This window comes from Opisthocomus hoazin, chromosome Z, assembly GCF_030867145.1.
Source record: "Opisthocomus hoazin isolate bOpiHoa1 chromosome Z, bOpiHoa1.hap1, whole genome shotgun sequence".
Classification (NCBI taxonomy): domain Eukaryota; kingdom Metazoa; phylum Chordata; class Aves; order Opisthocomiformes; family Opisthocomidae; genus Opisthocomus; species Opisthocomus hoazin.
In genome coordinates this window covers 78695167-78721221 of record NC_134454.1, presented here as the reverse complement: position 1 = coordinate 78721221, position 26055 = coordinate 78695167, and the positions used below count along the sequence as shown (strand labels likewise).

The 26055-nt window shown below is 60.1% G+C and overlaps 1 protein-coding gene across 3 annotated transcripts in view; it reads left to right on the top strand.

Annotated features, from left to right (window-relative positions):
* TLN1 (talin 1) overlaps window positions 1-26055 on the top strand; it is a 34437-nt gene that overhangs the window by 1295 nt on the left and 7087 nt on the right. Inside the window, exons 2-50 of one of the 3 annotated variants that reach the window (XM_075446978.1) lie at window positions 4263-4426; window positions 6680-6777; window positions 6981-7110; window positions 7344-7496; window positions 7790-7932; window positions 8342-8469; window positions 8933-8993; window positions 9286-9390; window positions 9707-9862; window positions 10100-10201; window positions 10379-10455; window positions 10628-10808; window positions 11459-11572; window positions 11913-12021; window positions 12523-12731; window positions 12849-12947; window positions 13149-13199; window positions 14698-14865; window positions 15063-15357; window positions 15459-15625; window positions 15987-16115; window positions 16451-16564; window positions 16777-16890; window positions 17042-17176; window positions 17328-17456; window positions 17546-17648; window positions 17723-17931; window positions 18027-18146; window positions 18311-18508; window positions 18842-18981; window positions 19075-19168; window positions 19335-19424; window positions 19602-19724; window positions 19882-20025; window positions 20326-20487; window positions 20576-20716; window positions 20974-21155; window positions 21496-21628; window positions 21751-21852; window positions 21976-22146; window positions 22310-22459; window positions 22577-22678; window positions 22802-22921; window positions 23217-23363; window positions 24333-24499; window positions 24744-24927; window positions 25187-25312; window positions 25624-25740; window positions 25820-26005. In XM_075446978.1, coding sequence (XP_075303093.1) covers window positions 4297-4426; window positions 6680-6777; window positions 6981-7110; window positions 7344-7496; window positions 7790-7932; window positions 8342-8469; window positions 8933-8993; window positions 9286-9390; window positions 9707-9862; window positions 10100-10201; window positions 10379-10455; window positions 10628-10808; window positions 11459-11572; window positions 11913-12021; window positions 12523-12731; window positions 12849-12947; window positions 13149-13199; window positions 14698-14865; window positions 15063-15357; window positions 15459-15625; window positions 15987-16115; window positions 16451-16564; window positions 16777-16890; window positions 17042-17176; window positions 17328-17456; window positions 17546-17648; window positions 17723-17931; window positions 18027-18146; window positions 18311-18508; window positions 18842-18981; window positions 19075-19168; window positions 19335-19424; window positions 19602-19724; window positions 19882-20025; window positions 20326-20487; window positions 20576-20716; window positions 20974-21155; window positions 21496-21628; window positions 21751-21852; window positions 21976-22146; window positions 22310-22459; window positions 22577-22678; window positions 22802-22921; window positions 23217-23363; window positions 24333-24499; window positions 24744-24927; window positions 25187-25312; window positions 25624-25740; window positions 25820-26005 — 6708 coding nt within the window. In that variant the 5' untranslated portion in view covers window positions 4263-4296. Of the gene's footprint in view, window positions 1-4259; window positions 4427-6679; window positions 6778-6980; window positions 7111-7343; window positions 7497-7789; window positions 7933-8341; window positions 8470-8932; window positions 8994-9285; window positions 9391-9706; window positions 9863-10099; window positions 10202-10378; window positions 10456-10627; window positions 10809-11458; window positions 11573-11912; window positions 12022-12522; window positions 12732-12848; window positions 12948-13148; window positions 13200-14697; window positions 14866-15062; window positions 15358-15458; window positions 15626-15986; window positions 16116-16450; window positions 16565-16776; window positions 16891-17041; window positions 17177-17327; window positions 17457-17545; window positions 17649-17722; window positions 17932-18026; window positions 18147-18310; window positions 18509-18841; window positions 18982-19074; window positions 19169-19334; window positions 19425-19601; window positions 19725-19881; window positions 20026-20325; window positions 20488-20575; window positions 20717-20973; window positions 21156-21495; window positions 21629-21750; window positions 21853-21975; window positions 22147-22309; window positions 22460-22576; window positions 22679-22801; window positions 22922-23216; window positions 23364-24332; window positions 24500-24743; window positions 24928-25186; window positions 25313-25623; window positions 25741-25819; window positions 26006-26055 lie in introns of all 3 variants that reach the window. The other 2 variants (XM_075446977.1, XM_075446979.1) reach the window with 2 other exon arrangements.

Sequence of the window (26055 nt, the reverse complement as noted above, 5' to 3'; positions counted from 1 at the left end):
TGCACCCCAAACTCTGCTTTTGGGGTGCTGTGTCAGAGGGCCGGCTCACTTAAGGATGAGGATGGGGTCCAGCCGTGGTGGTGGGATGCCTGGGGATGCGTGGATAACGTTGGTGGTTGATGTCCGGAGCTGCTTCCCCTCATCACGAGTGAGCTTGCAGGCAGGCCACGGTTGTGACCACCCTGCCCATCCCCTGCCTGTGTCCCACACCAGGCAGTGCTGACCTCCCTGGGGGGCCGAGAGGATGCTCCCACCCCAGCCATAGGTAGCAGCTGGGTGGTCGCAAGGGTGCCATGGGGCTGGGCCGGCCTCACCAGCCGCTCGCCCTCACTGAGAACAAGCTCAGCCTTGGCTGGAAGGAACCATCTTCCCGTCCCATGCGGACACGCGGCTGGGAAAGAGGAACCAGGCTGAATTGGCTTGGTGGCATGCAGCAGTGTCACCAGCCACAGCCACCATCTCAGCCATCCTGTCGGCGTGGGGCTGAGCCACCTGTGCCCCCAGTGCCTGCTGTGGCTGTGCGTACTGGTCCCATATTGGCGAACCCAGCCAGACCCTGCTGCAGCTTCTTACCAGGTTATTTTCTGACCCGGTTCATCATGGTGTTGCGCAGACACCAACGTGCCAGCAAAGCCACCGCTGGCAGGCATCGCGGTGGTGGCCTGGTACCTGCCTGGTCCGGCCGCGCTGGTTGGGCCGGCAGCCTCGTGCCTGCGGAAAGCTGCAGCAGTGGGGTGGTTTGCAGCTGGTAAAGCTTCCTGCAGCTGAATCCCAGCCCCAGGGTGGTCCAGAGTGGGGCTTTTCCTAAGTGAAGTTTGGCATTGCCGTAAGAAAAAAAAAAAAAAGCATCCACCAACAGCAAACCCAAACCTCATCCGGAGTCTTCCTTAGAAAGGTCATGTTAAAAATGGCAGAATTGTTGCATTTGAAGATTTGCAGCTTGTTCTGGAAACTCGCTGCGAGTGCAGCGACAGTGTGCTATTGAATTTTGGTTGGATTTTTATTTTTTTTTTTTTTTATTTTAAGATATAAAACCTCCTCTGTAACCGTTCTCGCAGCACCAAACTCAGACGCTACCAATATAGCAGTTGCGTCACGTGACGGAAAACTCGCTCTCAGTGGTCCCGGCAGTGACACGGTGGTTCCCCGTGCCGGCGCGGCGCTGCCTGCCTGCAGCCGTCCCTGCCTCTGGGCAGAGCCCGGAGACCTCCGCCGCCGCGACGGGTTTGCTCGCTGGGCGTGGGGTGAGGTGGACGCAGCTGGGATGGCTCCTGAGGGAGCGGGACCCCTGTCAAGAACCCCCCCACCCTCCCCTGCTTTCATTTTGCGATCGGGTCAGGAGCGTGCCGGCGGCTCAGAGGGTTACAAGCAGCTATAAAATGCAGAAGTGTGTTAATCTGGCTGCCGCCTGGCCGGCTCGCTGCCCCGGTGCCTTATCTGCCTTTGCAAACCGATTGAGAACGGGTTTGCTTGCTCTGGAGGCGAGCCAGCGCAGAAATTCGGTGTGTGCTCATCAGGACTTGGTTTGTTTGGGGTTTTATTTTTTTTTTTTCTTTCCAGAGGGACAGCTTGAATTTTGCCGTCCTTTTCCTTTATTTTTCTGGTTTGCAGCACCCGTCTCCCACGCTGTCTCACCCACTATGTCTAGTCTGTTTTTCCCTTCCCCCCATGGTACCCGGTGGGGAGAGGCTGGCCGGGGCCAAGGCCGGCGTTGGTGCCCTCTCAGGAAGCGGCAGATTTGCAGACCCTGTGTGAGTAATTGCCACGTTCGCTGACGCATCGCTCCAGGGTTTGATGAGGTGTATTTCTTACGAAGCAGGGAGCATTTCTGCTTTAGACATTGATGTCAGCAAAATTCAGCTGCTGGAGCCTGAACTGTTTCCGTAGAACACGCGAATTAAAATGAAGCATCTCCTTTTCTTCCGAGGGACTGCTTGATGTTGCGATCACCTTCCTTGATGAGCTCTGTTATTTTTGTAGGAGCTTGGCAGTAGGAAGGCGTGAGCAGTCACCCTCCTGCGAGGTCTTGGAAAGCGCGGTGGCCGCAGTGAGAGGTGTGCCGAGGGATACCTCCACCTCAGCGCCTGGTTCTGGGTGGCTTTGGGAGAGCAAGAGGAGGCGGCAGAAATGCCTGGGCATGGCCTGGCTCCTCTCGGTTCCTCTCTGCCGTCCGGCGTCCTCCCCTCCCCTTCCTCCGTGGTCTCTGACCTTGTCCTGGCAGTGGCATGTTCTCCTTTTCCTGCCGAGGGACGGAAAGCAGCTTTATGCTCAGCTCGAGAATATTTTTAGATGTAGAGAAGATGGCCTGGTGACCACAGCAGCCCGCCTTGCGTATGAAATGCTCGGAAAGCCCTTTCAGCAGCAGAGTGTTCCTCATCCCTTCGGCTCCGCAGCGTGGCGAGGGGTTCTGGGTGGATGGCAAAGGCACAGGCGGGTGCCTCTGCTGCCTGCTTCCCACTGCCGCCGGGCTCCCTCGCTCCGGACCCGAAATGCATTTCATTCCTCGTCAGCGGAGCCAGTGGGGGCCGCGGGCCTCCGCAGAAACATTGCCGAACGGCTCAGGAATGCGGAGCTGGAGCCGCTCCATGTGCTGGCGGAGGCGGCACGCTCCTCCGTCCCTGCCTCTCTCCCCGCACCGCCAGCATGGCTCTGCGGGAGCAGGACCCCTGCCCTCCAGCTTGCTCCTGGTCAAAATCGGATGCAGGAGACCTTTGTCCATCACAGGTCCTGCCCCTAGCCTGCTTGGGTCCGTGGTTGGGAGCAGCCTGCACCATGTACGCCCTTTTGCGGGGGATTGGAGCTGGGGGGATGCGCAGGCTCGCTGCGTGCCGCTGCGGTGGACAGCAGGCAGGGGAAGCTGCCAGCAAGCCTTGTCCAAGAACCTTTCTGGACCGGGCTGAGGATGCACGTGGCCAGCAGCCTTTCCCTGACAGCCATAATAGGAGGCCTGGTGGGAGAAAATCAATCTAAGAGAGAACAAGCAGATATGGTGCATCCCGCCTGTGCTCTTGCATCCTCCCACCAGCTGGGGTTTAAGGACAAGGGAGCCTGAGTAGAGGCAGAGCAGGGGAGTCCCTTCTCCAGGAGCACGCTCTGGGGGACAGGAGAAGGGGTGTCGCTGCTGGAGAGTGCCGGGCTGGGGCCAGCTGGGGACCGAGGGTGCTGAAAGGGCAGGGAGAAGGACCCAGCACAGGGACTCCAAGAGGCACAGCAGTCTGGGAAAGAGCTGAAAGCTGCTGCACAGTGGATAAGCCCAAAGGAATGGGCTCTGCAAGCCATACAAGCCGCATCAGGCAAGCAGGGGGCTTATTTGAAAGCTCATTTTACTTTTGTTGTTTGTTTCCGAATTTGCTCCACCATAAGAACATCGTTGTTTTAATTCAGTATAATTAAAGCTGGTGTGTTGGAGCCCTGTGGATAAGTAGTTGCTCTGAAGCTGATATACGCAATCCTTCAAGCTGGAAGCCGATCCTCCAGGCTGGACCCGGCTTGGGGCCAGTTTCAGACGGCGTGGTGCGGTCCTCGCGTGCCCGTGCAGTGAGCCCCGCAGCGGCGGGTCCCTTGCCCTCCTGCACGTCAGCCTGTGCGGGGGCTTCCCCGGCCCTGGGTTTGTGCAGCAGCTGCTGCCGCAGACCCCGACCTCTGAGCACTCACCTGGCGTGAGTGGTGCTTTCCCCGGGTAATTCTTTTTAACGGGTGGGTTTGGTGCCTGGTGCCCTTATCTCGCCTCCCTGGGCAGCTCCGGGCTTTTCCGTCCCTCCGGGTCCGTCTGTGCTCAGGCTGCTGGCTCAGCACCGTCCGCTGGCGACGTGGGGGGCCGCGATAGCTGGAGCAGGGCCCTGCCAGCTCTGGGTCAAACCTTGGTTTTCCTCTTTGTGGCTTCTGTGTCACAGCAGGTTTAATTATAACCCCTTCTGTTGTGCTCTCCTGGCTTATCTCGCGTGCTCCTGCCTGCGTGCTTCCTCCTCGCTGGCAGCATATCCGCCGGGTGCCAGCTGCCGTCACTCCCTCAGGCGAGCAGAATTGGCTCTGGGACCTCGGGACAAGGAGGCGAGGGTCACACCCCTGGCTGGAGACCCCCGAGGTCAGCAAGGAGCCGGAAAACGGGACCCGCTCGTGGGCTCGTCGACGTGGGGCGCAGCCCTTCCTTGCCAGTAGCAGCTGGGTTCTGGGTTTTGGGGAGCAGAGGTGCTGCCAGAGGAAGGACCCTGCGCACCGGAGGGGCCAGCAGCCAGAGGTAACCCGTCTGTCTCCTCCAGCAGGTGACGCAGGAGTGGGGACAGCCCAGCCGCCACCATGGTCGCCCTCTCGCTGAAGATCAGCATCGGCAATGTGGTGAAGACGATGCAGTTCGAGCCCTCCACCATGGTGTACGACGCCTGCCGGATGATCCGCGAGCGGGTGCCCGAGGCCCAGATGGGACAGCGTAAGTCCACGGCGGGGGATGGCTGTCGTGCCAGGGCCACCCAGGCTTAGCTCGTGGCATTTCACCGGTCTCCCTTTCCTCTCCTGTCTCTGTGCCTGTCTGGGCTTCCCCAGAGCAGCTGGGGGGTGGGGGAAGCAAGGTCCGAGTCCCCCTGCCATGTTGAGGTGAGGGGCTGAGCTCCTTGGGCTCCCTCCTCGACCCTTCAGAAGAAATTTGGGGCTTTATAAGGTAGGAAATCACATTTGGAAGTGGAATACTTGTCGAGCAATTTGAACCTGCTGCCCTTTCTGTCTGCTCCTCGCTCCTACTTGCATCCATCACCGCTAGCCAGGACTAGGTAGGTTTAAACAGTTGCAGGGGTTGTGGTGAGCGTTAATGAACCACATGAGTTAGTTTTTCTTTTCCTGGGAGATATTTACTCCTCCGCTGGGTCTGTCCTTCGCCAGCAGCCCTCTGCCAGACCCGTGCTGGTGCTCCATTACCTTGCTAAACCTTCTCAGCATTAATATTTCCCTGCTGCCGCCAGGCTCGGAATTAAGCTCATGGCTCATGTACGCATGATGTGACTCACGCCCATGCGGACGTGGCCTGTCCCTGGAGCGGGTGAGGGGGCTGGAGCACTGGGACATCATCTCGGGGGCTCTCCTGGGTCCCTGCCGCCTCCGAAAGCGGCTGTGCCACAGGGGAGAAGCGGCAAACAAGAGGTCAGGAGTCGTGGGAAGAGGAGGGGGAGTGCAGGAACATCTGGGAGCAGCAGATTCCTTGAGGATGGAAGGAAATGCCTTCTCGCGCCGTGCCCGGCTGGCCAGCCGTCCGGCGGACCGCGGCTTTCGGTTTCAGAGAGGGACTGGGTGTTTGTGTGGATGCGGGCCTGTAGCAATGCTGGAAAGAGCATTGCATTTCCTGCTCCTGGGCATGAGCCAGCCTGCTCATTTAAAAAAAAAAAAAAAAAAAAAAGCAAGGGGAAAGCCTTAAAGGGAACTGCTTATTCCTGAGTTCCTTTTCAGTTGCTCACAGTTTTTATTTTCCTATCAGTTCCTTGCAGCTTTTGTTTCTTTTTACTCTTCTCACCCAGTGGCAGTTCGGGGTGTCTTTTTGAGCTGCCCTGTGTTTTTTGTCGCCTTTGGGCTGGGGGAGCTTCAGCGTAGGTTTCCAGCTCTGCTCTTACTCTCTCTCAGGAAGCGCCCCTCGCTGCCCACGTTATGGATCTGGGGCAAACTGCTCAGTTTTCAGTGCTTTAGAGTTATCCTCTTGAAATTTGCTTTGAAAATAGGTTGGACTTTTTAAATTTAAGAAGAAAATGTCAAGCCTCTGTGACTTTTCTGCTCCCTATTTAGTAGGATCCTAACGGCATTGTTAGCCAAGCAGGAGTGAGGCGGCTCAGGAATTTGTCCCTCCCCGCAGAGAGCTGCCAACGAGATGACGCATTATAAACATAGCAAGCCAAGACAGCCTGCGGCATGGGGTTGCTGGAAAGGCGGAGAAAGACCTTTCCCAGGGCAAAGCCAGGTGTGGTCCTGGCCTCTTGCAGCAGGAGAATGGGGCTATCCGTGTGGGTCTGAGCTGGGATGCCACTGCCCTGGCTCCAGCAGCAGCACTTTCACCAGGTACCCCAGCCCTGAGGGAACGTGATTTGGGCAACAGAACTAATTCACCACCTCTGACACCTAATAAGCCTGATCCCATCCTCCTTCAGCCTTCTCCTCCCCAAACGAAGGAGTCCCAGCTCCTTTAGTCCCTCATACCAAGGCCCCATCATTTAAGTTGTCTGTCTCTGTATGTTTTCAAACTCCGCCACATACTTCTGGGGAGGTGCAGACCGTACCACCACAGAGTACTCGAAGTGTGGATGTGCCTAGGTTTTATAGACCAGTTCCCAGCACCCTTCCTGGTGATGCCCAGCATTTTACTACCTTGCTTTGGCTGCTGCTGCACGTTGCACCGAAGATTTCGGAGAGCTGTCAACCACGGCTCCAAGCTTTTCCTTCTGTTGTGACTGTCAGTTCCAAGTTCAGCAATGCGTAGGCGTGCTTCAGATGATTTTTTCCGCAGATAACTGTGGTAAAACATGCACCCTCAAGCTTGCTTGCCAGGTCTTTGACCACTCATTCGGTTTAGGCTCCAGCATTTATGGTGCTGCTGTGCTTCACGCATTGAGCTGTGCCGATGCACATCTCTGGGTGCAGGCTGGCGTCCCTGTGACCTTATTCTACTCAAGATTACCCTGGCAGAGAGACTTTACCTGTTTTTCAGCCAATGATTTTGGGCTGTTCCTCTCGGATGAAGACCCGAAGAAAGGGATCTGGCTGGAGGCTGGGAAGGCTCTGGACTACTACATGCTTCGCAATGGGGTAAGCATCCATCCCACATTTTTCCAGCTAGTACCTGCCTTGCCACGTACCTCGCGTGTGCCCATGCTGGAGAGGTGCTGCAGGTGCCTGCCCTGCTGCCGTGCGTCGCACCTGGGCATACCTGAGGAGACGGGAGCTGTTGGTGTGGTTGTGGGACACGGGCCGGTGCCGCTGCTGCGAGCTGTGCTCTGCTGTGCCCACAGGACACCATGGAGTACAAGAAGAAGCAGCGGCCCCTAAAGATCCGCATGCTGGATGGGACAGTGAAAACAGTGATGGTGGATGACTCCAAAACTGTCACGGACATGCTCATGACAATCTGTGCCCGGATCGGTGAGAGGAGGGGGTGGCAACAGTGGGGAGGAAGGGAGGTGGGGTGAGATGGCAGCATCTGATGGAGGGTGCTGGGGGAGTGGCAGCAGCTCTGCAGTGGATGGCCTGACAGTGGGGATGTCCAAGGGGTGCGTGACGCCAGGGAGGGGATGCTGCTGTGCACCCCTTCATTGCTCCAAACTCTGTGTTTGGCAGCAGTGTCGCGCTGAGCTTGGTCTTCTGCTCTCCTGCAGGCATCACCAACTATGATGAGTACTCACTTGTTCGGGAGATTATGGAAGAGAAGAAGGAGGAGGTTACTGGCACCCTCAAGAAGGACAAGACCCTTCTGCGAGATGAGAAGAAGATGGAGAAGCTCAAGCAGAAGTTGCACACGGATGACGAGTGTATGTCCCTGCGCGTACTGGGGTTGGGGTCAGCCCGTGCCGAGGGCAGCAGGGAGGGAAGCAGAGACCCCTGCAAGGAGCAGAGCCAGTACAGTGAGGCAGAGAGGACAGTGACAAGGCAGCATGTGCCCACACTGCCTGGAGTGTCTCCTGCCTGGAGGCCCAGGGACGAGGGGTGAGAGCTGGGATCCACCAGACAGATATCCGTTTCTCGCTCCACGTGAGCAGCCCTGGGGCCGGGACCGACCCTGCCTGGGTGCCCGTCCCTGCTCACACCCTGTCATTGCCTCCAGTGAATTGGCTGGACCACGGCCGGACCCTGCGCGAGCAAGGCATTGATGACAACGAAACACTGCTGCTGCGGCGCAAGTTCTTCTACTCCGACCAGAACGTGGACTCGCGAGATCCTGTGCAGCTCAACTTGCTCTATGTGCAGGTACAGCTCCCTGGAGCGCCTAGCTCCGCTGCCCTGTGCCAGCACCCTGCCAGGGCTGGTGGCTGAGGGTTTTGGCCAGGAGCCACCACGGGGGGCACGTCAGGATGCCTGGTTACCCCCTGGGTGAGAGCCAATGCTGGAAATCCATTCCTGCCCTCTGCAAACTCCAGAGCTCCTTGGGGGATCCCCTGTCTCTTTTAGCTGGTAGGAACCATCCTGAAGTCCTGCTGCTGTTCCTCTCCCAGGCATGGCAATGGTCCCTGTCGGGGACAGCCTGTCCCTAGATGCTCCTCTTTTTCATGGCCACTTCTTTTCTGTCTGGAATACAGGTCCTACCCGGTGCGGAGGGGAGCAGTGGCAGGGCTGCATGGCTGCCCAGCCCACGGCGGTGACTTCTCTTTCCATGCAGGCTCGCGACGACATTCTCAATGGTTCCCACCCTGTCTCCTTCGACAAAGCCTGCGAGTTTGCTGGCTACCAGTGCCAGATCCAGTTCGGGCCACACAACGAACAGAAGCACAAGCCAGGCTTTCTGGAGTGAGTGTCCTGAGGAGCCCCAGGTGGCTCGAGCAGCTTGACAGCCCCCAGCACCGCACCGGCACACTCCGAGGGTGCTGCTGCCTCTGGCGCAACCCCTCTCCTCCCTGCACCTCAGTGCCCAAGTGTGGAGGCCCACACCAGCTGCAAGGGGTGCCAGACCCCCATCCTGCTTCATCTGGCACCCCGCAGCCAGCTCTGATGGGGGGGACCCCTGCCCACCATACGGCCTCCCCTGGTGCCGTGCGAGGGGCTGCATCCTCAGGACCTCCACCCCACTTTCAGCAGGGCAGCTTTCATTACTGCAGCAACCTCTCCCACATCCTTCCTGCTCCCAAAAACTCCCAGCCCGTGCCCTGGCAGGCGTTTTGTTCGAGGCTCTGGGTTGGGGCTCTTTGTAGTCGAAGACAAACACTGGCTTCGGGCTCTGCTGCTAACAGCTGGGTTCGCTCTCTGTTGGCAGACTCAAGGATTTCCTGCCCAAGGAGTACATCAAGCAGAAAGGGGAGCGCAAGATCTTCATGGTAAGTGCAAGGGTGGGAGTTGAGACCTGGACTTGTTCCTCCACGCCAAAAGTTGAGGCTGCTCTTGTCTCTGGAAGCAACGCATAGCAGCTTGGCGGGTGAGAAACAGGAGCAGCGAGCTGTAGGTGGGCAGACGAGGCGGCTCCTGAGGTCCTGGATGTCACAGGGATGCTGTAGCAGGGGCAGGGGATGCCAGCGGGGTGAGGAGAGCCTGGCAAGGCTGTGGCAGGGCAGTGGTGACACAGCCAGGGGACCATGGAGCTAGCGTGATGTTCTGTCTTTGCTGTCACAGGCCCACAAGAACTGCGGGAACATGAGCGAGATCGAGGCCAAAGTTCGCTACGTGAAGCTTGCCCGTTCCCTCAAGACCTACGGGGTCTCCTTCTTCCTGGTCAAGGTAAAGCAGCAGCTCCCATGGCCGAAATTCCTCTTCAGCATCTCTCCATCTGTTGTGTCTCCATCCAGCTGCTACCCCTCAGCCCACATTGCTCCAATTTTCCCTGCATCCCCACTCTCCTTTTTCTCGGCTTTCCACGTGTGTTGCCTTACCACTCCTTGCTTTTCTTCTGCTGTTTTCAAGCCCTGTGTTGTGATTGTCACCACCTGAAAGCATGGCCTTGGGTGTCCTTGGTAGCCAAGGGAGCCTGTAAAGGTCTCTGCCTGGATGGATCTGTCCCAAGGGCAGCCCACAACCCTTCTTTTGTGACCCGCAGGAGAAGATGAAGGGGAAGAACAAGCTGGTGCCGCGTCTGCTGGGGATCACCAAGGAGTGCGTGATGCGCGTGGACGAGAAAACCAAGGAAGTGATTCAGGAGTGGAGCCTGACCAACATCAAGCGCTGGGCAGCCTCTCCCAAGAGCTTCACTTTGGTAGGAACCGGCCCTGGTCCTCCACACCACTTCCCTGGTGGTGCCCCTGTGGAGGGCTGCTCTCACACCAGCCCACTCTTGGGTATTGCTGTGTGGTGGGACAGCCTTGCCCTCCTCTGGTGCCTCTCCTGGCTGCTGTTTTGGAGGCTGGCGCTTGGGCGCTTAGCGCATACCAGAGGGGCTCAGGATGGCCGCCAGTGCCCTGCTCCGGTGCTACCCTGTGCCCTGCCGTTGCAGGATTTTGGAGATTACCAGGATGGTTACTACTCGGTGCAGACGACAGAGGGGGAGCAGATTGCCCAGCTGATTGCTGGCTACATCGACATCATCCTCAAAAAGGTGAGGCTGTGCTGAGAAGGGCACCGATAACCGGCTCCTCTCTGGATGAGAGGCACATGGTGCTGCTGGAGATGGGGCAAGGGGACCTTGTGGCCCCCATATGGTGCCTGGGCTGCAGGAGGAGGGGAGGGCTGGGAGGTGTGTGCTGGCTGACACGTTTTCTCTTTCCCTCTGCAGAAGAAGAGCAAAGACCACTTTGGCCTGGAGGGGGATGAGGAGTCCACCATGCTGGAGGACTCCGTGTCACCGAAGAAGTGAGTCCTCCAGGAGAAAGTCAGCTGCCAAGCAGAAGTTGAATGGAGAGCAGGCTCCGGCCAAGCTTGCAGCATTGCAGCACAGCTTGTCTGGAGGAAGAGCTGCCAGTCCTTCGGTGGCTGGTGCCAGGGCTGTGGTCATCCAATGACCTGGTATTTCTCCCCATTTCAGGTCGACTGTCTTGCAGCAGCAGTTTAACCGCGTAGGCAAGGCAGAGCTGGGCTCTGTGGCCCTGCCAGCCATCATGCGGACAGGGGCTGGAGGGCCAGAAAACTTCCAGGTGGGCACGATGCCACAGCCTCAGCTGCAAATCACCAGTGGCCAGATGCACCGAGGGCACATGCCTCCGCTGGTAAGCTCTCCCCATGCCCACCCTAAGGCACAAACCCTGAAAGGTGCCCACTGGGCTCGTGTAGACCCATCTGTTTGGGTCTGTGGTGAGGCGTTGGCTTGCTGAAAAGAGCTGGGGCTCTGTGCCGCTGGCGTTGCGTGCGCGCTGGCCCGGCTGAGCTGGCGTTTTCCCCTGCCTGGTGGCTGCATCGTCTCCTTCAGGTTGAGCTGCCCTGAGCTGCGGTGCCTGGCCAGCCCCACCAGTGCTGTGGTTTGCAGCAGAGCCCTGTCCCTGGCTTTGGTGCCCTGCCATGTCCTTTGCAGCTGGAGAAGCACTTGGAAAAGGCCACGAAGAGGCTGTTTTCTTTGGCCCCACTCAGCCTACTGTGGGGCTTGCTGTAAAAGCCTTGTGGAGTCCCACCGCGTCTCCTCCCCGAGAGCTGGTTAACTCTGAGACTTGCTTGTACCCACGGTGGGACGAGGCATCTCCCAGTTGGAGGTGCAGAGGGGAGAGCCCCTTTTTGCTATGCGCACCCCACATTTGGAGGTGCCTTCCTAGAGCGCTGTCATCATCAGCATATTACACCACATTGCAGGGGGGGGAATGTGAGCTGAATATGTAAGCTTAGATTTCCAGGCCCCGGCGTACCTCAGTCTGTCCCTGTGTTGCAGACTTCAGCCCAGCAAGCCCTGACCGGCACCATCAACTCCAGCATGCAGGCTGTGCATGCAGCCCAGGCCACGCTGGATGACTTCGAGACCTTGCCGCCCCTTGGGCAAGATGCTGTGAGTGCTGGGTGAAGAGGGGGTGCTGACAGGGGACCTCTCTGGAGGGTGTTGGCTGGGCTGGGTGAGGCTGGCTGCATTCCCAGGAGAGATGGGACACGCAGCACCTGGGAAGATCTGCTGCCTGCAAAGAGCCGGGGTGGTATCCCACTCTGGTGGCAGGAGTGGAGGGGGCACTGGGTCATGCTGCTTGGTCAGGACGGGCTGGGGAGTTTTGGGTAGTCACAGCTCTTGCTTCCTTCTTCCTTGTCTCCTCTTTCCTGTATCTGTCTGTGTGAGCATGGGTGCAGCCACCCACCACGTCCACCACCTTCTCCTGACCCTCTTCTCCACATTTCAGGCATCCAAAGCTTGGCGCAAAAACAAGATGGATGAGTCGAAGCATGAGATCCACTCCCAAGTGGATGCTATCACTGCCGGCACAGCTTCTGTGGTCAACCTCACTGCAGGTACCTGGAGGGCTGGAGAAGAGAGATGCCCCATCTCTGGAGAAGGCTTGGTCTCTGTTGTCTGGTGGAAGGTTGTATCTCCTGCCCTCTGTCAGGAGGAACCAGCCTGCCCCAGCTGGAGCTAAATCAGCCCTGACTGCTGCTAATGTGCCTGTAGAGCCAGCTGTGCCCTGGCAGCTTGCCCCGCCTTTAGATGCCCCAGCATCCCTGCCTGTGCCCAGCCCAGTCCTTTCTCCTGGGCCTGGGCTGACCTGCCATCCTCTGGACCAGGAACGTGTTGTCTGGTCGTTGCCATAACTCCACGCACAGCCATGGCACAGTGCAGCTCTCCTTCCCCAGGCTCTCCTGCCCAAACTTGGGTGATGCGGCCAGCTTTCAGGCTTAGGAGTTGGGGGTCTCCCTCCACTCTCAGGAAGAACCACACTGGTGACAGGTGTGGAAGATGCCCTTGGAGCATCACCTCAAGCGCGTCCCATCCTGACTCGTCTCCTCCCTGTGCAGGGGATCCAGCAGACACAGACTACACTGCCGTGGGCTGCGCCGTCACCACCATCTCTTCCAACCTGACGGAGATGTCCAAGGGCGTGAAGCTGCTGGCCGCGTTGATGGAGGACGAGGGAGGCAACGGGCGGCAGCTTCTGCAGGCAGCCAAGAACCTGGCAAGCGCCGTCTCGGACTTACTGAAAACAGCACAGCCTGCCAGCGCTGAGGTGGGAGACAGTAGGGGCTGTGGAGCTGAGAGGAGGGTGGAAACAAAGGGGAGCCATCAGGTGAGGTTTCAGGGCTTGCTTATGAGCCTGGTGTTGATTTTACCTCGTTCCTTGCAGCCTCGCCAGAATCTCTTGCAGGCTGCTGGCCTCGTTGGCCAGACCAGCGGGGAGCTGCTGCAGCAGATCGGGGAGAGCGACACCGACCCTCGGTTCCAGGTGAGTGTGCCCAGCAGCACCCAGGGACGCCCGCTCCCCACAGCCATCGGCCTTCACGCGGTACCTGGCAGGCGGGCTCTGGGCAGAAGCTTGGCCGGTGCCTGGTGGTAACACTGCTGAGGGAGGGGACAGGCCGTTGCCCATCTCTGTCCGTAGAGCCACTGTGGTATAACGCATCTTATCTTGTGGATTCCCATGTAGATCTCAGAAAGCCGACGTGCTTGGATCCTGCCTGCCTCTGACCCAAAGACGGTAAAAGGGAGCTGTAGGCATGGCTTGGTGGTCCTTACCCTCTCTGATGTGAGGGGTGCTCCTCTGGGGACTATCAGCTGAACTCTTTGGAGAAGGGCTCTTGTCAAAAGTCTGCTTTCCTGGTGGTTGGCTCTCAGAAGTCCATGCACTCGGGTCACTGCCTACGTGGGCGCTGCCCTGGGAGTCCTCCCTTGCAGCCTTCTCACCTCCTGCCTGCCGCTCCCTGCCTGTGGGAGCTGCCTGCCTGCCTCCATCAGAGACCCAGGGTGGCTGGAGTCTCGTGGGGTGGCTGATTTTGGCCGAGCTGACTTCCAGCCGACTTACTTTCCCATGACTGCTCCTTCTAGTACAAGGAAGGTAGCACACCGTGCTGGGGAGGAGGATCCAGCCATAGCATAGGCTGAAACAGGCTGCAGGAAGAAGGGGTTTCTGTTCATGGCAGCCACACAGCTTCAACATGAGCAGAAGAGCCTGGACAGATAGCCAAGAGGAGCCAGGAGAGCTAGCACCAGCGCAGGAAGCCGTGCTCAGGCAGGCGGCAGTGCCGGGACAGGGAAGCCCCAAGGGGTGGATTTAGGACCTGGAAGACAATTTGCACATAGGCAGCTGGATGCTCTGCCCTGCAGCTGCCAGACCCGAGTGTATCTGCTTCCCTCCTTGGGCTCCGGTGCAGCAGTCTGGGGACTCTGGAGCTGGGTGCATGCGCTCTCCGGTCTCTCCTCCTCTCTGGAAAGGTGGTGGATTGCGACGGGAGCAGTCTTGGCTTGCAGGAGGCGAGGGGAGGCTGTGATGCTCCTGACTTGGTGGCCGGAGGCTTAGCTGTCGCGGGGTGCGCCGTCAGCGTGCCAGGGTGATGTCTGCGGCGTGCTGTCACACCCGATGCCCTGCAGGAAAGCGGTTTGCCGTGTGCTGGCCGCTGCCTGTTGCTTGCTGGCAGGGCGGCCGCGTGCCTTCCAGCTGCTCCCGGGGCAGAGGAGCCTGGTTGCTTTGTCGTACCTCTCCTTCAGCCCTGGGAGGGCCAGCAGAGATCTAGCCCTTCGCTAACAACCTAGAAAATAGCTGGCGTGCCGGCAGTGCTGTGGGCAGCATCTCCCGCTCGCCTCTTGCAGGTGGGGTGAGCCCGTGGGCAGGCAGCTGCCCCCGGTGTGGCTGTGCCGCGGCCAGCTTCTCGCAGGGCGTGAGTGTTCGGGGCGATGGGGAGCGTTGCCGGAGCTGCTCCGGGCAGTGTCCGTGGCGGTGGTGTGGTGCAGGCTGTGGCTCAAGGCCAGGTTACAGCCTCACCGCCGGCTGTTGCGCACAGTAGAGATGGGGTCAAGGTGTTGCCAGCCGCTCCAGGTGATCATTGCTGCTGGTGCTGGGACAGGGTGGACGAAGGGGCCCCGAGAGCTCACGTTTCCCCGCTGAATATTTCACGAGAGCCCGGCGGGTGGCTGCCGGTGCTCGGGTGGCTGCTGGTGCTCCGTGGCGGCTCCCGTGCCAACGCTCCCTGTCCCCCCAGGACATGCTCATGCATCTGGCGAAGGCAGTGGCCAGCGCTGCTGCGGCACTGGTGCTCAAAGCCAAGAACGTGGCCCAGAAAACGGAGGATGCGGCGCTGCAGACGCAGGTGATCGCCGCTGCCACCCAGTGCGCCCTCTCCACCTCCCAGCTGGTGGCCTGCACCAAGGTAAGCAGCAAGGTTAACCCTCGCCTCGGCGGGGCTGCAAGCGTCGCCTGGCCGGTGGCAGCTCCACAGTGGGTCTGTGGGTGTAGCAGGACCTGAATATCTCCTTTGGAGGAATGGAAGCTGGGGACAGCTGTACCTGCACAGGTCCTGCAAGTAGCCCACCACGCTCGCTGCCCAATGTTTCTCCTCCCCTCCAGGTAGTGGCTCCCACAATCAGCTCCCCGGTCTGCCAGGAGCAGCTGATCGAGGCTGGCAAGTTGGTGGCCAAGTCAGCAGAGGGTTGCGTGGAGGCCTCCAAGGCGGCCACCAGTGATGACCAGCTCCTGAAGCAGGTTGGGGTGGCAGCCACGGCCGTCACCCAGGCCCTGAACGACCTGCTGCAGCACATCAAGCAGCATGCCTTGGGCGGGCAGCCCATCGGGCGTTACGACCAGGCCACCGACACCATCCTCAACGTCACTGAGAACATATTCAGCTCTATGGGCGATGCTGGTGAGAGTGGCTGATGGCACCTGATGTAGCGCGCGGTGGATGGGGAGGTATTGGGGAGCCTGTGGGACTTGCTGACAGGCCACCCTTCCTTTCTGTCCCAGGGGAAATGGTGCGTCAGGCTCGTATTCTGGCCCAGGCCACCTCCGACCTCGTCAATGCCATCAAAGCCGATGCAGAGGGAGAGACAGACCTGGAGAACTCGCGCAAGCTACTGAGTGCGGCTAAGATCCTGGCTGATGCCACTGCCAAGATGGTGGAGGCTGCGAAGGTCAGTGGCGTGGGGGAAGATGGACACTGGCTTTGTCCCCCAGCCCCGTCTGACACCATCAGCTTGGTGCTGCAGAGAGGACGAGCAGCCCCTGAGTGGGAGAGCAGTTCCCAGAGCAAGGTCCTGCACTGAGCTGAGGACCTGTGCGGTGGAATGCGGCTTCTGGAGCTGTGGGTGGTAGCAGAGGAGCTGTTAGCTCTTTGCTGAGCTCTCCTGGAGACACTTTGGGCATCTCCAGTGTAGGCGGCCAGGCTGCCTTGGGGTGACTCCAAGGCGTCAGGCTGCAGCACAGCCGCTGCTGCAGGAGGCCAGGGGATCCAGTTGTCCCTGCGAGGTGTGATGGGTTTCCTGCTTTCTTCAGGGAGCCGCAGCCCACCCAGACAGCGAGGAGCAGCAGCAGCGGCTGCGTGAGGCAGCAGAGGGGCTCCGCATGGCGACCAACGCTGCAGCCCAGAATGCCATCAAGAAGAAGCTCGTGCACAAGCTGGAGGTGAGACACCTGGCAAGGGGCCGCAGAGGCAGAGAAGGCACGGTCAGTGAGTGAGACCTGGCCAGGAGCCCCCGCATCCCTGCACTTCCCAGAGGGATGAAGTACTTTTCAGTGTCCATGCTGCATCCTTCAGATCTTCCTGCTGCTCCCTTCCCTTCCCCGGTGTGCACTGTGTTGCTTTGGACCCTGGGCATGGAGGGTGCTGGGGATGCTCTGCTGTCGCAGGTGGAGGCACAGCAGAAGGAGCTTAGGGGGAGCTGGGCCCCAGCGCCTGGCAGGGGGGCTCGGGTCAGGCTGACCCATCGCCGGTGCTAACCCGTGCCTCCCTCTGCCAGCACGCAGCCAAGCAAGCCGCCGCCTCCGCCACCCAGACCATCGCCGCCGCGCAGCACGCCGCCTCCTCCAACAAGAACCCTGCCGCGCAGCAGCAGCTGGTGCAGAGCTGCAAGGTAAGGGACCGGGCCTGATCCTGGCGTCTCCTGCCTCTCCCCGTCCTTTCTCCCGTCAGCCATGCCGAGGCTCCGTGCTGGGCTGCAGCAGGCAAGCAGGACCATGGGGTCTTCACGGGAGCCGGTCTTTTGGTCACTGGTCCTGGATTAGATCTGTGGGGAGCGCTGTCTCCTCCCACCTGAGCCCCTCCAGTCACCCTCCTCTCTGGCAGGTGGTGGCAGAGCAGATCCCGATGCTGGTGCAGGGCGTGCGAGGAAGCCAGTCCCAGCCGGACAGCCCCAGCGCCCAGCTGGCTCTCATTGCTGCCAGCCAGAACTTCTTGCAGGTATCCACGCTGCCCACAGCCTCCCACACCAGCTCCGGCCTTACAGCTTTCCTACTTTGCCTAGCCCTGCTAAGAAACCTCCTGCAGGTGGGCGGCAGAGAGGTGCTACCTGTTTGTCCCCTTCTCATGGCGTTCTCTTTTGACCTGGCAGCCCGGTGGGAAGATGGTAGCTGCTGCCAAGGCCACCGTCCCCACCATCACGGACCAAGCCTCCGCAATGCAACTCAGCCAGTGTGCCAAGAACTTGGCCGCGGCTCTGGCTGAGCTCCGCACGGCTGCCCAGAAGGTGAGAAGCTGGGTCCCGTTCCACAGTGGGACACTGGCTACGCAGAGCAGGAGCGGGAGAGCGGGGAAGGCCCCATGGCAGGTCATGGTCTGTGCCACAGCAGGGTGGGTTCAGTGGTTGCCTCGCTCACCCTCCCTTCTCCCCATCGCAGGCTCAAGAGGCGTGTGGACCTCTGGAGATAGACTCGGCACTGGGTCTGGTGCAGAGCCTGGAGAGGGACTTGCAGGAAGCCAAGGCAGCTGCCCGTGATGGCAAGCTCAAGCCTCTGCCGGGAGAGACGGTGAGGGTGCAGGGAAGGGTGGCATGGGGTGGCGTGGGTGGAGGCTGGAGGTTCAGCCCACCCGCATGTCCCCAATTCTCCCCCTGCAGATGGAGAAGTGCGCTCAGGACCTCGGGAACAGCACAAAAGCCGTCAGCTCTGCCATTGCTCACCTCCTGGGAGAGGTGGCTCAGGGCAATGAGAACTACACAGGTACTGGCCTCCATGCTGGGACTGGGAGAGGAGAGGGGGCCGCGCCGGCAGCGACTGACATCTCCTTTCTCCAGGGATCGCTGCCCGGGAGGTGGCCCAGGCCCTGCGCTCGCTCAGCCAGGCTGCCCGCGGCGTGGCAGCCAGCACCCCCGACCCGCAGGCGCAGAGTGCCATGCTGGAGTGCGCCAGCGACGTCATGGATAAGGCCAACAACCTCATCGAGGAGGCGCGGAAAGCGGTGGCCAAGCCTGGAGACCCGGAGAGCCAGCAGCGTCTGGCCCAGGCAGGGGGAGCAGGGACCCCAGTCCCCCCCGGCCAGCCCGCAGGAAGGGCGTGGGGCTGGCCGGGGGACGGTGACCGCTCGTTGCTTCTCCGTAGGTGGCCAAGGCGGTGTCGCAGGCCCTGAGCCGCTGCGTCAACTGCCTGCCGGGGCAGCGGGACGTGGATGCTGCCATCCGCATGGTGGGAGAGGCCAGCAAGAGGCTGCTCGCAGACTCGGTGAGCTGAGCAGGGGCAGGAGGGGAAGGGGACACCGTGTAGGGATGCGAGCCGGTCTGTCCTCACTGGGTTGCTCTGTAGCGTATCCCCAAGCATGTGCCAGACCTTCATCCTCCGTCTCCATCCTCCTCGCTGCCTCTGCTAACCCCTCTCCCTGCCTCCAGTTCCCTCCCAGCACCAAGAGCTTCCAGGAGGCGCAGAGCCAGCTGAACCGGGCGGCCGCGGGGCTCAACCAGTCCGCCAACGAGCTGGTGCAGGCGTCGCGTGGCACCCCTCAAGACCTGGCCAAGTCCTCCGGCAAATTTGGGCAGGACTTCAATGAGTTCCTGCAGGCGGGAGTGGAGATGGCCAGCCAGTCCCCGGTGAGAGCAAACACCCGTTGGGGGATCTTGGGTACAGTGGGAGGTTTGGGGTGCCTGGGCAGGCGCCTGACCACAGGCAGGGTGGCTGGGCAGCGGTGGTTAGGGTGGCTGTGGCCAACGCAGCTGGTGACGTAGGGTTTGGGGCTGTGTAAAACCGCAGTGGCAGGGAGAAAGTGGCTTGGGTTTGTTCGGCAAGCGTTGCCGCAGTATCCTTGCTGTTGACGGACGAGTTGATGAAGGGAACCAGCTCAGCTTGAAAACCGCTGGAGAAGACACGAGGTGGGCGTGGACCTTGGAAACCTGCTGCAGGGAACTCTTCTTGGCTCCTTGCAGAACAAGGAAGACCAGGCGCAGGTGGTGTCGAACTTGAAGAGCATCTCCATGTCCTCCAGCAAGCTGCTGCTGGCTGCAAAGGCTCTCTCTGCTGACCCTGCAGCCCCCAACCTCAAAAATCAGCTGGCGGCAGCGGCACGGTAGGAGGAACTGCTCCCTGTGGGCTGTTTGCTGTAGCAGTGGGGCCGGGTGGCAAAGCTGATCCGTGGGTCTTTCTCCCCTGTCCCCGGCAGGGCTGTGACCGACAGCATTAACCAGCTGATCACCATGTGCACCCAGCAGGCGCCGGGCCAGAAGGAGTGTGACAACGCCCTGCGGGAGCTGGAGGTGAGAAGCCACGTCTTGCCGAAGCGTTGGAGGGGCTGAGGCGGCTGGGTGCTGAGGTGGTGGGCGGGGGGGCTGCACCCTACTGCGAGGGGCAGGAGTGAGCAAAGAGGAGATGCAAGCGGAGGGCACAGACTCTTCCTTGGATGTGACACCTGTGTCCCTGCAGACGGTGAAGGAGCTGTTGGAGAACCCCACCCAGACCGTCAACGACATGTCCTACTTCAACTGCCTTGACAGTGTCATGGAGAACTCCAAGGTGAGCCCTGAGCCAGGAGTGGAGGTTTGGGGAAGGATGGGGAGGATTTGGGAAAGATGTAGGGGCAAAGGGAAAGGTGGTTCCTCCCCTGCTGATGAAGCACAGCAAGCTCTCAGCCTGGGAGCACTGCAGGAGCAGGAGGTGGTCTGCATAACCGATGCGTGGTGTGTCCCACAGGTGCTGGGCGAGTCCATGGCTGGCATCTCCCAGAATGCCAAGAACAGCAAACTGCCCGAGTTCGGCGACTCCATCAGCGCCGCCTCCAAAGCTCTCTGTGGGCTGACAGAGGCAGCTGCCCAGGTGAGATGCTCTCAGTCCCAGCCTTGGGCATTACCCTCTCCCCTGCCCCTCCAAGCCTGGCCCCGTGGGATTGTGCTGCCAGCCTCCTCCGCAGCCCGTGCCTGCTCTGAGCCTCCCCGCCGTGTGTGAGCTCTCACTGCCTCTCTCATGCTCCTAGGCTGCCTACCTCGTGGGGGTCTCAGACCCCAACAGCCAGGCTGGACAGCAGGGCTTGGTAGACCCCACTCAGTTCGCCAGAGCTAACCAAGCCATCCAGATGGCCTGCCAGAACCTGGTGGACCCTGCCTGTACCCAGTCCCAGGTAAGTGTTTCTTGCACAAAAGGGGGTGAGGCTAGTGGGAAAAGCTGTGTCCCAAGCGTTGGCCGAGATTATGGCTAGTGTCTCGTCAGACCCCATCAGCTGTACTGGGAACCAGCTGGCAGCTTCGGTGCGATGGTGACAGTCCAGATAAGGGGGGCTGTATGGGCATGCAGGACTTCGGCGATCTTTTTTGGGTCCCCAGTGACCCCTGTGGTCACTGGTGCCCCACGCGGTGGGAAAGGAGAGCTGCGGGGATGGGGACATGCGATGGGTCCTGCCTCACCCCTCTCTTCTCTGCAGGTGCTTTCAGCAGCCACCATCGTAGCGAAGCACACCTCGGCCCTGTGCAACACGTGCCGCCTGGCCTCCTCCCGCACCGCCAACCCTGTGGCCAAGCGCCAGTTTGTCCAGTCGGCCAAGGAGGTGGCCAACAGCACAGCAAACCTGGTGAAGACCATCAAGGTGCGGTCTCCCTGCCGAGGCACAGTGGTGGATATGGGTTTTGGGGCATGGCAGGGGCTGGATGACTACCCTGGTCTCTCCACACCAGGCCCTGGATGGTGAGTTCAACGAGGAGAACCGGGAGCGGTGCCGTGCTGCCACCGCCCCTCTCATCGAGGCCGTGGATAACCTGACAGCCTTTGCCTCCAACCCGGAGTTTGCCACCGTTCCTGCCCAGATCAGCCCGGAGGTGGGATGCTACAGGGTCAGGGAGGACGTGGCCTGGCCACGATGGGGGCTGCCAAAGGGTGGTGAGGAGCTGTGCCTCCCTCTGAGCTTGGGATGGAGTCCCGGTGCGGGGCTGGTGCCTTTTGGGGGTGTGATGGGGAGGTGGCAGCAAGCCTTAGGCTTCGAAGGGCTGCTCAAGGGTGAGGGTCACGGGAGAGGGAGTAACTTCGCATGCACAGTCCCTTGCGCACCTCACCAGCCCATCGTCTCCCTGTGCAGGGGCGCAGAGCCATGGAGCCCATTGTCTCTTCAGCCAAGACCATGCTGGAGAGCTCTGCTGGCCTCATCCAGACTGCCCGCTCTCTGGCCGTCAACCCCAAGGACCCGCCGCAGTGGTCAGTGCTGGCTGGCCACTCTCGCACCGTCTCAGACTCCATCAAGAAGTTGATCACCAACATGAGGTGAGGAGAGTCCTGCCCGCTTGGCTGTGGCCCCATCGCTGCTGGCAGGTACCCCTGCTCCGAGCGAGCGTGCCCGGGGAAGTTTTGGTTCATCATCTCCTTGGCCGCTGCCGGCAGGGGATGGGACAGAAGATGCCATCCCTCTTGTCCTACATGGGAGCTGCTCCTCCAGCCCTGGTGTCTGTTGATGGGAATACGTGCTGGCATGCTTGGGGTCTATGACGCCAGGTTACCCCAAGCCTGGGAGAGGGGTTCTGCCCCTCACCAGCACCAACCGAGGCTGAGGGCAAAGGTGTGGCGTAGCACCTGCCAGCGCTGGTCTGATCCGTCTGTCATGCAGGGACAAAGCTCCAGGACAGCGGGAGTGCGACGAGGCCATTGAGGTGCTGAACAGATGCATGCGGGAGGTGGACCAGGCCTCCCTCGCTGCCATCAGCCAGCAGCTGGCCCCCCGAGAAGATATCTCCCAGGAGGTGGGTTGGGGACGCGCTGCTGCAAGCTGAACGGGAATGGGCATCCTTCCCCCTGGCTCCCAGCAGCGCGTGGTGACCCCAGCCCTGCTGCAGCTTCACGTGACTCCCTCTCTTTGCAACAGGCTTTGCACAACCAGATGATCACGGCTGTCCAGGAGATCAGCAACCTGATCGAGCCCGTGGCCAGCGCGGCGCGGGCTGAGGCCTCGCAGCTGGGGCACAAGGTAACACGGGGATGGGGAGCTGCTGATGGGGCACTCGGTGTGCATGGAGAAGCTTGTGGTGGGAGGAGAGGTGCGAGGCAGCCAGGGCTGGAAGCTGCTGGTGCTGACACACTTCTTCCTTAGGTGTCCCAGATGGCTCAGTACTTTGAGCCGCTCATTATGGCAGCAATTGGTGCTGCCTCCAAAACGCCCAACCACCAGCAGCAGATGAACCTCTTGGACCAGACCAAAACGCTGGCCGAGTCTGCCCTGCAGATGCTGTACACGGCCAAGGAGGCTGGTGGGAACCCCAAGGTGAGCAGGAGGGGCACATGTCAGTGGCGTGCTCCCCTTCATGTGTGGGTGCTGCACGGTGCACATGTGTGTGCCAGACACAGGAACCCAAGGTAAGTGTGCAGCATCCCGGTCAGGAGGGGAGCCACTGCCCACCTTCCCTCACTCTGGCTCATCCTTGCAGCAAGCTGCCCACACCCAGGAGGCTCTGGAGGAGGCCGTGCAAATGATGAAGGAAGCGGTGGAGGACCTGACCACTACCCTGAACGAGGCAGCCAGCGCTGCGGGTGTTGTGGGGGGCATGGTGGACTCCATCACCCAGGCCATCAACCAGGTGAGGGGAGCGTGGAGAAGACCTGGCCAGGGCTGGGGGTGGGCCAGAGGAAGAGTCAGAGTCAAACCCTGCAAGGTGTTTGGGCTGGAGCTGGAATCTCCTGATGGTCTCTTGCAGCTGGATGAGGGTCCGATGGGCGAGCCAGAGGGGACCTTTGTGGACTACCAGACCACGATGGTGAAGACAGCCAAGGCCATCGCAGTGACTGTGCAGGAGATGGTGGGTACAAGCAGGCCTGTCACTGCAGAAAGTGCTGCCTGCCCCCCAGGCAGGTGACTGCCCTCCTTGCTTGCCTGTCCCAGTGTAGGGCCCCTCCAACTCCTGCTCTTCTTCCATCTGCAGGTCACCAAATCCACCACCAACCCGGACGAGCTGGGCATACTGGCCAACCAGCTCACCAACGACTACGGGCAGCTGGCGCAAGAGGCGAAGCCGGCTGCGCTCACGGCTGAGAACGAGGAGGTGCGAGCGCAGGGGGGAGTGCTGGATGTGATGAGGGGCAGATCAGGGTCTGCTGGAGCATGAGAGCAGAGGACAGGGACGCTCGAACCCTTGGAGATGGGGCCAGGCAACATTCACACCTCCCCTGCAACACGGTGTGGAAACGTGGAGCGAAGCCGTGTTTCCTTTTTCCCCCTCCAGAGTGGGAGGGTGAGGAGAGAGGAGCTGGGTGGAAGTGGTTGGCGTTTCCCAGCAGGTATCACGAGTGCAGGGCTTAGTTCCGTGCTGGCTTTCTCATGCATGTGTTCCCTTCCAGATCGGCTCCCACATCAAGCGCCGGGTGCAAGAGCTGGGTCACGGCTGTGCCGCTCTGGTCACCAAGGCTGGAGCCCTGCAGTGCAGCCCCAGCGATGCCTACACCAAGAAGGAGCTGATAGAGAGTGCGCGCAAGGTTTCCGAGAAGGTGAGTGGTCCAGAGAGAGGGGTGACAGCATGGCAAGGTGGGAGGGATGCTGATTTGAGCCATGTGCCCTTGGAGCTGCTGCCCTGGTCCTGTTCGGTTCTGCTGGCTCTCACAGCCGTGCTCATCCTGCCCAGCTGACAGGGTGGAGAATGGTTGGACTCGATCTTAGAGGTCTTTTCCAATCTGTGATTCTATGGATACCCCTTTCCAGGAACCAGAACAGCAGCTGGTGCTGTGGTGGGTGGGTGTGACGTCCAGGTGCTGCCTGCCGACGTGCTGATGGTGGCCTGCCAGGGGAGACTCATGTATGCACTGGTGGCAGACCAGGACTCTCTAAATCAGCTCTTGCAGCGGTGGGCATAGCACTTAGTGCATCTCCAGCGAAGCTTGCAGGTTGTACTGGGTGATCGATCTACCCCTCACCTTTTGCAGGCATGGTGGAAAGCGTCCTGTCCATCAGTCAGTCTGAAGAGCACACTTCTGAATAAAAACGTGGCTAAAACACTCAGTTGATAAGGGTAGAGCAGCAGTGCTTGTAAGCAAAATGACGAAAGCAAGACAAACTCTTGTTTATTGTGCCTGGCAAGTGCCTGCATGCTCAGGACCTCCTGCAGGTCCTTCCTTTCCAAGATTGCTTGCCATCAGGAAACTTGTTCTCCTGTGAGTGCTTGCCCAAGTGCAGAAATTGAGTTTAGGAGATAACGAAGGAATGGTTGTGATGTTCATCATGCAAACCTTATTCATTTGGAAACTGCCGTAGAGTCCAATATGTCCTGGACGCCCAAATATGATAGGTACGGGGTGAAAATAAATATCTGGAAGCTAAGAAAGGGCGTCCAGACCACATGATTCCCGGTTCCTCTCCTTGGTATGGAGTAGCTCTGTTCTGGAGGTATCAGAGAAGGTGTGTGCAGTGGGGGTTGCCTGAACCTGCTCTGCTACCCTAGTCACCGTACTCGTACCCCACAGGTGTCTCACGTGCTGGCAGCTCTTCAGGCTGGGAATCGTGGGACGCAAGCCTGCATCACAGCAGCCAGCGCTGTCTCTGGCATCATTGCTGACCTCGACACCACCATCATGTTTGCCACGGCAGGAACCCTTAACCGGGAGAACTCGGAGACCTTTGCTGACCACAGGTACCCAGGCACCTCGTCCATCCTCTGCTCAGCCAGAGATGGGAGGTCAGGCTCTGTTCTGTGGTCTGCTCTCTCTCTGAGCTGTGGACTATCCCCAAGGAGAGCTGCAAGCTCAGGTCACACTGATTCTGTTCCCCCTCCAGCTTGTACAAACAGGAGGCAGGGTCCACAATCTCTCTACACCCCAAGGACCGTGTGTGCCTGTAGAGGGCTGTGTCCCCTCTGACTCCCTTCTTCTCCCCAGGGAGGGCATCCTGAAGACAGCCAAGGCGCTGGTGGAGGACACCAAGGTGTTAGTGCAGAATGCCACAGCCAGCCAGGAGAAGCTCGCCCAGGCTGCCCAGTCCTCCGTGTCCACTATCACCCGCCTGGCAGAGGTGGTGAAGCTGGGTGCTGCCAGCCTGGGATCTGAAGACCCAGAGACTCAGGTGGGATGGGGTGTGTAGGATAAATAGAGGCTGCTCGTAGCTCGCTTGGAGGGGTTGAGGGTTGTGGGTGTTGTGTGGTGCTCTGGGCTGGATCTCACTTGTTGTGGAGAGAGCCAGCTGAGCTTTGGCTTCGGCTGGCTGAGCTGGACTCCCTGTGTGTTCTGGGGTGCCCAAATTTCTCACTGTACTGGTGGGCCACACCACCCCCAGTCTGGGTGTGACCGTAGCCAAGCTGTTGTCCTGGTCTTGCTTTCCCCAGGTGGTCCTGATCAATGCTGTGAAGGATGTGGCCAAGGCACTTGGAGACCTGATCGGTGCCACCAAGGCAGCTGCTGGCAAAGCTGGCGATGACCCTGCTGTCTACCAGCTGAAGAACTCTGCCAAGGTCTGAGCTGGGTTGTGATGGGAAGGGGGGGATGGGGCAGTGGGAGCTGGAGAAAGAGCAGGGGAGCTTCTCTGCCTGTCTGGGGGCAGGAGGACAACTGGGGGACAGTCAGGGCAAGAGGGCGGGAAAGGGCACGTAAAAAGTGGAGCACAGCGTGCAAAGGAGGCATTGGTGGGAGAACAGGATGAGGAGTTGTGAGCGGAGTATGGGGACAGGGCTGTTTTGCACCAAAACATGAGGGAGGGACAGGTGCCCACACCAGCCCAGAGCTTTCACGGGTCTTCACCTGGCTGTCTTTTTCCCATCCACAGGTGATGGTGACGAATGTCACTTCCTTGCTGAAGACAGTGAAGGCCGTCGAGGACGAGGCCACGAAGGGGACGCGGGCGCTGGAGGCCACGATAGAGCACATTCGCCAGGAGCTGGCAGTGAGTACAGCCGTGGTGCTGCAGCTGCCGTCCCTCCTGCCGGCCGCCCCATGCCTCACCACCGCCTCTCTCCTCGCAGGTCTTCTCCTCCCCTGTGCCTCCCGCCAGGGTCTCCACCCCAGAGGACTTCATCCGTATGACGAAAGGCATCACGATGGCCACAGCCAAAGCGGTGGCCGCTGGCAACTCGTGCCGGCAGGAGGACGTCATCGCCACGGCCAACCTGAGCCGACGTGCCATCGCGGATATGCTGCGCGCCTGCAAGGTGGGGAGGGCTCGAGACCTGGGTCCAGCAAAGCTTTTTGGGGGGCTGTG